This window comes from Nannobrachium achirus, assembly GCF_963921795.1.
Source record: "Nannobrachium achirus genome assembly, chromosome: 20".
Taxonomy (NCBI): Eukaryota; Metazoa; Chordata; class Actinopteri; order Myctophiformes; family Myctophidae; genus Nannobrachium; species Nannobrachium achirus.
This window is the reverse complement of record NC_137827.1, coordinates 37,242,990-37,252,063: the sequence shown is the minus strand read 5'-3', so window position 1 is coordinate 37,252,063 and position 9,074 is coordinate 37,242,990. Positions and strand designations below refer to the sequence as shown.

Genomic DNA, 9,074 nt, shown 5'->3' with positions numbered 1-9,074 from the left:
ATGCCCGCCTCCTCCAATGCCGGCCTCCTTACTGAGTACTGCAATCGGACTCTATTGGAGAAACAGGGCAGAATGGGGCGGGATTTACAAAAGGGTTTATTCCAGACATTTTATTTGAGTACATGTTCCACCACACTGCTGTAGCCTTCCATCCATCCATCCATCCATCCACTGGTGGCGCTAGCTGCCCATCCCATGTCATCCCAGCATCATTATAAAAACAGGCCGGAAGAGATGGACGGGATGAGGAGGACAAGCAGTGCATGTGGGTGAGATCGGCGTTGTGCTGCAGGTGTAAAACGCAAAGGTAAGGCATGAGATGACTGACTAATAACCGAACAGTGTGTTTCTAGCAGGTGTCAGTGTTCATCGGGCACTGTCTGTAAACCAAAGCTACTCTCTCTGAACTCTAGCTCTGGTCCAGAGCGTTAGCCAGGGTATTTTAGACGTGAGCTGGGGGCTCAGAGTGTTCCCACTGAGGAAAGTAGGCTTTCAACTCCATGAAGCCGTCTTTGTTTTGGTGAGTGGCGAAACAGTATTTTTTTTATTTTTACTACAGACGAGGGTGCGCAGCCTTTCCTGCGGGCGCAAGGGCTGCGTAAAGGACCAGAGCTACCTGAACTCCCTACAGCTTGTTTTGTTAGCCTAGCTTAACCTCAGTGAGTGCAGCAGGACAACCTCGCTCGTATATCGGTCTTTTAACACGTCCAAGTGACAACGATATGGATGAAAGGATGGAATTCAAGTCTGTTCGTTTTGGCCTCCGTGTCGAGCGCGTTGCTGATTTTTAAACGTCATTACTTACTGCTAAGTAGCTAATGTTCGCACTGACTGCAGCCACTAAGCTAACGTAAATAGATGAACACACACACACACACACACACACACACACACACACACACACACACACACAGATTTTGTATGAAGGTGATGTCTTTTCCTACGATGGTGGCAGTCACAGGCAGTGTCAATAGGTACTGACTTCTTTGTTGACATATTGGCATATGAAAATAAGTGCATACAAAAGGATGAACACAAAAGCCTGCTGGCTTATTTCCATTGTGGTCCTTAATTCATACACAACAATTATACGTAAAAGTGACATATCTCTGTGATATTACAAATGGGTCATAGTTGAAAAGTACTGTTTTCATTTTGTGCAAAGATTTAAAATTGTCCTTTGAGACTATGGATTTAAGACTTTTAGGAAGCCCATTCCACTTAACAGCTGCTGAGTATCGGAATGTACTCATGCTTTCCCTTGCAGCTGTTACATTTGTATGGTACAAAGTCTGTAGAGCTACCTCTGGTGTTCTACTTCTGCTGATGGATGGGTGTCTCTGACATTAACAAAATACTTGACTAGATGGTTCGGTACCCCATTGTTCACAATTATGTGAACCATACACATTTTCATGTGCGTATCTAGGTTTTTCCTCATAGATATAGCTCTAAAGGTTTTAATGCTGTGATGTCATGTTTGATGTTAATCAAAACAGACCATGACCTGCCCTGTGTGTGTGCGCACTGCGCAGTGTTGACCGTATGGTTATGGTTTACAGGGGGATGCAGAACCAGAATTCCAACGGAGCACATTGACAAGGCAAAAGGTAGTGTGTTGGTGTTTAATTGTGAGGCTCATCGCATGTTGATCTGGTCAACAATGGCAACTACGCTCACAACTGTGTTACCATTCTAGGTTTGCAATTTTCCATCCTGCTAAAGAAGACAAATGCCACTAAAAGCCGTGATGACACCACGAGGGTCCCTAACCACCATTCTAACAACAATGCTAGGAGCCTCTTTGGGAGGGCTCATATTATGGCGGGTGTATCGGACGCAGAGGAAGAAGCTGCCTCCCGTTCAGGAGATAGCTCGACTTGTGTCGTGTCCTGTCAAGGAAGAGGTTTTGACTGTGGTGTCGTGTCCTGTCAAGGAAGAGGTTTTGACTGTGGAGTGTCAGTCTACGCTAATGGTAGTTCAGCCTGTGTCGTCATCGACTCCTGTCACAAAAGAAGTTGAGGTCTTGGAGTGCCAGCCTACGCATACACTACCTTGCATTGAAAAGGAGATTGAAGCTGTTAGTAATTGTCAAACTGTGACTGCACAACTGTCCCCATCTGTTGGGCTGCCGTCTCCTGAGCAGCTGCTGGGGGTGAAGCCAGTGATGGTGAGCTCTGAAGAACAGTGGGAGCAGCTGTGGCCCTCGCTGCAAAAGGAACTGTCACACTTCCCAGTCCTTGGCCTCGACTGTGAATGGGTAAAGCACAATGGCGTAAGACATAGCCTCTTGCATGAAGATGCTGGCCTTCTTTTCTTTTGTCCCCTTTTCCCCCCCCCAGGAAATTACATTCATTCAAATGTTTCCAAATTTGGGCTACATGATTCTATTTGTTATATAAATATAACAATTGGCAACAATTACAAAAACATGTAGCCTATGCATGCATCTCTATCGCTTGCTCGCTCCTTCGCTTGCTTGTTGGGGAGCTTCAGTGAGTTGATTTCTTTCTTGTTTTGATTTTGATAGGTGTTTGTTTGGTGCTAGTTGTTGGCGGTTTTATAAGCTCTTCCGTGTTATCTGACCTGTGCAAATCACTAACTTACTCATCTTCCTCCACATCTTTCTCATTTAATGATATATTCTTTTGTTTTCCTGCACTAGGTTTCGGTAAACGGCAAAATCTCTGCAGTCTCCCTGCTGCAGCTTGCGTCCTACTCGGGGCTCTGTGTACTGGTGAGGCTGGTGTCCTTTCGTGGTGGCCAGCAGTCCTTCCCACTCAGCCTGATGGAAGTCCTCCGAGACCCCCACATCCTGAAGGTTGGCGTGGGCTGCTTTGAAGACGGGAAGCGTCTGACCCGGGACTACGGCCTGTCTTTGGGGTGCACAGTCGACCTGCGCTACCTTGCCTTAAGGCAGAGGTACAACACTGGGTACAGCACTGTTGTGACTCATTTCAGGCTCCTCACTGTTCAAGGATGTGACTGAGTTTTATTTGATTTTCACATTAAAAAAAGAATTGTATTCTGATTCATTAACTGCTCGTTTCCCTTTGCAGGCAAGTTACATTGAATAATGGCCTCAGTCTGCAGTCGCTGGCTGCAGATGTGTTGAATGTGTGTCTGGACAAATCCATGAAATTGAGATGCAGTGACTGGGAAGCTGACCAGCTGACCCCGGAGCAGGTGTTTTGCTGTTCTATTGGTATTGTACACAGGATGCTTGATATGCATCTGGTTCATTTATGTTCTCAAATTAGTTTATATTTAACCCATTCAATCTGGCTACAGAAAACTGTTAGGATTTAGAAGGCATTTTTAGAATCGTTCTCTAAATGGTTTAAGGGGGGTCTCGCACTCAGCCAGTCTTTGAAACGTTTATCACTATTGTCTTTTTCAGGGCAGAGTTGCTGGATAGACAGGCAGTTCTCTGCAGTTGAAGTGAAGTTTTGTTTCCTTAGAAGCTCATAGATTGAAAGAAAGCTAACAAAAATATTGTTGTGTTTATGGTAAGCTTACATTTCATATTGCAAACATTAGTGATGGGAAATCCGTTCATTTCGGTTCACGTTCACCGTTCATAGTGCGATCGTCCCGTGAAAAACACTATCGCGGGAGCGTTTTTATTACCTTGCGCATACAGCCGGCCTCCCGTCCCTGTGTCCCGGGGGCTATGAACGAAAGCGTGAACGACACATTTCAAGGATTTGAACGAATCGTTCACGAGTCTTGCTAATGATTCGATTCTTATGAACGAATCACTCATGATGTGCTTAACGATTTTTCAAAATGAATAAAAACATTTGAGGGGTGGCGATGGTTAGTGATTAGCTGATTAGTTAAAGGAAATAACAACGTTAATACAGTTATTTTCCCAGATTTGAGTTGCAGGCAAGATGACCAAAACGTCATAGGGACAGTTATCCCCAACAGTCCCTTTTGTCAAGAAAGATCGTTCATGAAGGGAAATGTTTTTGTCAGCATCAGCTGACAACTGTAATATAACATTTCTGTTGTGACTCCAGATGACCTATGCAGCCAGAGATGCCCAGGTCTCCATCGCCCTGTTCTTCCATCTCCTGGGCCTTGATCCTGAAGCCAGCTCCCCAGCAACCACTGGGAGTACCTACACTCAGCTGGCTGCCCGATGCCAGGGTCTGGTGGATGTGCCCTTCAGACATCGCATGGTTTTAGACGGAGAGGAGAAAACCACAGATGGAGAGCGGAAACGGAGAGTCAGAAAAACCATAAGTGATAGCCCAGAGTCTGGAGATCAGCAAGTCCCAGACCCTCGTAAGAACAATAAGAGAAAGCCACTAGGTGTGGGCTATTCTGCCAGGTGAGAGAGTTTGTCCACACATTGTTTTATTTGTTTTTTTTAAACACCACCTTTTCTATGCATTTGTACTTTTCATCCACACACAAACAGGTTTTTGCCCCCTCAAAACTGACTTTTGGGTTGATGATTTTTTAAATAAATGCTTTATTTGCGTTGCTGTGTGGACAAGATCAATTGTTACGTTTTCGTCTGCCAACATTATGGTGTGCGCCAGATCTTTTTGACGTCAACTCCTTTTTTTTTTTTTTTTGCCAATACGATGGCATTAAAGTAAAATGATGAGTGATCTGTTGGCAAGACTTATAAATGATGAGCCCTCCAGTATCTCTGGAAGGCTAGATGGACCAAGTAACAGATGTGAGGCATGGCAGGAAACAAAATGATTAAAACTTACTTGATGTGAAAGAAAATTGACACATGAATACTGAATGTTTTGATCATAAAGCTAGAATCATCCCAATGGTAGGAAATTAATACCAGACAAATTTGATCAATATCCACTGTTTTGTGAGTATCCACTCTTACCCTTTTGTGCTTTTGAACAGGAAATCTCCTCTGTATGACAACTGCTTCCTTCATGCCCCAGACGGCCAGCCCCTGTGTACCTGTGACAAAAAGAAAGCCATGTGGTATCTGTCCAAAGGAATAGGAGGTACGCCAGTCAGTGACCCTACATGAATTGAAAGTAAAACTGTCTGTTTTCCCTGTTTTGCTTAATGAAAACTGGGGAGTAAACCCACTGAAGAGGTTTTTCAGCTAGACTTTTCAAATTAAGCGACACTTTGAACTGAGGTTTTTCAGCTAGACTTTTCAAATTAAGCGACACTTTGAACTGCTGTAAAACACAACTTTAACATAAGGCAGAAACGTCACTGTTGGATTGCCTGTCTCGACAAGATGAGGCTCAATACAGTACTGAAAGGAACCCAATAGTTTCAAAGACGTGTTACCAGTAATGTGAAGTACGGTATATAATATAATCTGGGTTCAAAACTTGCAATATCACCTCCCCTTGGTCCTATAAAACTGTTCTTATCCCATTCTTGCAAAAAAAAAAAATCACGGTTTTCACAGTGCGTCGCCATATCCAAGATGGCCAATTTACTTGGATGTCCAGTGCTGGCTGTAACATACCGGTATGCACTGCTTGGCTCGAGTCAGTCAACTCGCCAAAACCTGCGTGAGCCATGGTGGGCGGGGTCTAGCTTCCAGAATACAGATGTGTTCTTCTATGGCAGCAGAAGTATGAAATGCTATTTGAGACGTTTTCTATTTTTTCAGTTCTAGGAGCCCTCCCGAAACAAACTGACTCATTATGTCGATGATAAAAAAAATATTGTATTACACTCATTGTAAATGAACTAAGAGCCCAAATGTACCATGAATGTATGTTTGTTTTTTATTGTTTATTGTTTATTAAGGATCCCCATTAGTCTACACCGTAGTGGAGACTATTCTTCCTGGGGTCCAAGCATAAAACATCACAATACAAATAAAATAAAATACAATACAGTATTATATTAAATAATAAACAGCCTTTCCATGCTGGACTCTGCATGGCAGGGGCGTCCTCCTCCCTGAGCCAGGCCTAAGCCTGACCGCATACCAAAAAACATAATCAGTGTTACAGACAAAACATAAACTTAAAAATGAAAATAAGATGTACATTAAGAATTGAAAAATAAAACAGGTATGTCTGACCTAACCTAAAATAATGTCCTTTTTGATTATTGCTGCCTTAAGCTTCCTTTTAAAAGCAAATGTATTTCTTGATAGAATTAAATGTGGGGGGAGCACATCCCAGTATGCCATGGCTCTGTACATGACTGTTTTCTTAAGCGCATTGGTTTGGGGCGCAGGTAAAGTGAGGTGACCATTTAGTGCCTGTCTAGTATTGTAACTATGTCTTTCACTTACAGGTAGTACTTGTAAAAACAAACTGAATGGTTTCTGTGAGGAGTAAACATTATTTAAAAACAGAACAAGGCTGCATGCCAGTCTCTCATCCACCCTCATCCATGACAGACTGGCATGCATAGCATCCACACTACTCCTGACAGAGCAGCGCAGTGCTAGTCTTGCCGCTCTGTTCTGAGCAAGCTGAAGTTTGCCAATGTCTTGCTTTGATGCACTAGACCAGATAACCGGACAGTAGTCCAGATTTGACGGAACTAGAGATTGTATGACCTACTAAATGATTGTATTTGTCATTTAGTAGATGAGCACTCCTTCTAATTGCATATATTCTATGTGATGTCATTGTAACCCAGAGCTCCAGAGTGAAGACCCTTTCATCGTACGGTTGCTGTTTGAACCCTCGGGACGTCCTGACTCTCATCAGGATTACTATCTCACAGCCAAGGAGAATCTCTGCGTCGTGTGTGGCAAAGCTGATTCGTACATTAGGTTAGTTTTACCTTGACATTTCCTCTTTTCTCAAATTAAACGTTTGATTTAACTTGCATTCTAATCAAATTATTCTTAGGAATGTGACTAAAGCCAAAAATATTATTGACCTCACGTCTCCATGGCATGAGTAATCAATAGAAAAAGAGTCATTTTGGGGGTGTACTACTCCTTTAAAGTTGGCAAGCTGCTGGTTGTAATTCTCAAAGAGGCCACAAGGTGGTCATCTTTCACTGTTGATCGGTACTTTGCCTGAAAGCCTTCATGTGAGAAGACTCCAGCTAGCAATTGGAACATTGGCAATGGTCATATTTTCACAATCATACTGTTGTCTCTTTGAATTCATTCATAGCTGTTGTTGAAGAGTAATAGTAGTAGCCTAGAACTAAACGGATCACGAACATTCCACCAAAATAACTGGTTCTGCAACTGGTTCCATTCTAGATTCATGGAACCTTGGTGCTTTCATGGAACTGGCGGTCATTTTTTGGTTGCAGTTCCGAACCAACTTTTAGGGTTCTGAACCAATTCATTTTTCAGTGGAAAAACTCTGAACTGGTTCAATATTAGGCAGAGAGGGGGAAGAACTGAACCGGTTCAACACGAAAAGGGGCCTTAGAGTAGACCATTGATATGCTGCTAGGGTGTGCTAATTCGCACTGCGCCACTCCCAGATAAGATTCATTGGAGGGTGTCATTGGACAGCTGACAGTATGGGGGAATGGTTTTGTCCCTTTTCAAATTGCTCCGATCAACCAAAAAAAAAACCTGGGGATTGACCGATCGATCTTAACAACATGGTTGCCCACCCCTTGCTATTTTCTCCTTGCAAAATATTTACAATTGATAACCAGAATCTCCTTTATTGTGAATTGTCTTATAGGAAAAACATTGTGCCACATGAGTACAGGCGTCATTTCCCCACAGAGATGAAAGACCACAACTCCCATGACATCCTGCTGCTGTGCACCGCCTGCCATGCTGCCTCCAACGTCCACGACTGCATGCTCAAGCAGCAGCTGGCTGAGGAGTACGGCGCCCCCCAGGGGTGCGAGGAGGGGGTGCGCGTGCTGGAGAACTCAGACCGACGGCGCGTGCGCTCGGCTGCTCGGGCCCTTATCTCTGCAAAGGAAAATCTGCCACAGAACCGACGCGAGGAGCTGGAGGCTGTCGTTAGAGGGTTTTATAGTGACGTCGAGTCGGAGGCAGAAGGTTTACAGACTCGGAGTGAGGTGCCGCTTAGTCCAGAGGCGCTTGAGACGGCTTCAGGCCTTGAGACCAGGTGAGACCCTGAGCTGTACTCGGTCCACAATGTTAACAGAAGGTCTACATCCCAGTAGGGCAGTAAATGTATACATTTCCCATGGTAAATCTGTAGATCTGCTAGGTTAGGGTAAAATATCATGGCACCCAGTGGCCCATCCGATTCCTCATGGGATTATATAACACCTTCAAAAAAGGCTGTCCAGTAAGAATGCTTTTTCTAACACACCACATCCAGCACTTAAGTCATTACTTTGGTCTTGGGACCAAAGCAAGGATGCATGTGCATTCAAAATGTACAAATAAAACATTATGCACTGGAAAATAATACTGTACAGTACCTTGATCTGTTAACTAGTAGTCTGGTAGTTTATAGAGCCGTCATATTTTTACATTGGGATCCAAGATAAATTCATCTGTCTTGAACATGAAGGACACCTTTATTGACATACTGCCAGCCTGGATGAATTAATCTCAATGCAGATGAAATATCTGCTCACTTCCCAGCAGTGTATTGTGTGGTGGATGGAAACCCATATACAGGCACTGCTTGTAACTGTTAATCTTATGTGGCTTTTTTTCTGTCCCTACATTTATAAAGGATTTTCAACGAGGCCTACGTGCCCCATGGGCTGAAGGTGGTGTGTAGCAACGCAGAAAATGGCCTGCGAGGCCTGATGGAGCTGGAGCGTCGATGGAGACAACATTTTCTCACCAGCATGAAGCCTCGCCACCTACCCCCCCTTTGGTCTATCGACCATAACCACCGCAAGTTCTTGACAAAGTACGGAGAGGATCTCCCTATCCATCTCAACTGAACCAACCGCTGCCCTGGCACAGGGTGGGAAGGACACCGTTAGCCAGAGTGAGGACATTTTGACTTGCTCATTCAAAAGGAGCAACCCCTCCCCCAGTAAATGTACCTCAGTGTCTGAACTCTAGTCTACCACCCCGGTGTCTGAATGAACTCTAGTCTACCACCCTGGTGTCTGAATGAACTCTAGTCTACCACCCCAGTGTCTGAATGAACTCTAGTCTACCACCCCGGTGTCTGAATGAACTCTAG

General features: G+C 44.1%; 1 protein-coding gene across 1 annotated transcript; it reads left to right on the top strand.

The window, feature by feature from the left end:
• Positions 1-224: 224 nt before the first annotated feature.
• On the top strand, positions 225-9,074 carry exd2 (exonuclease 3'-5' domain containing 2). Its single transcript, XM_080751372.1, has 10 exons — positions 225-307; positions 1,563-1,610; positions 1,700-2,260; positions 2,666-2,934; positions 3,060-3,186; positions 4,026-4,339; positions 4,885-4,991; positions 6,610-6,745; positions 7,629-8,027; positions 8,610-9,074. Exons 3-10 carry the CDS (start codon positions 1,733-1,735, stop codon positions 8,824-8,826), a joined length of 2,097 nt encoding a protein of 698 aa, XP_080607498.1. The 5' UTR covers positions 225-307; positions 1,563-1,610; positions 1,700-1,732; the 3' UTR covers positions 8,827-9,074.

What these genes read in the sequence shown, in the direction of transcription:
- exd2 (XM_080751372.1), top strand. Translation starts at nt 1,733, where the DNA reads ATGCCACTAAAAGCCGTGATGACACCACGAGGGTCCCTAACCACCATT. An exon ending in TCTGTCCAAAGGAATAGGAG is followed by an intron (nt 4,992 to 6,609) that starts GTACGCCAGTCA and finishes ATTGTAACCCAG; the next exon opens with AGCTCCAGAGTGAAGACCCT. An exon ending in AAAGCTGATTCGTACATTAG is followed by an intron (nt 6,746 to 7,628) that starts GTTAGTTTTACC and finishes ATTGTCTTATAG; the next exon opens with GAAAAACATTGTGCCACATG.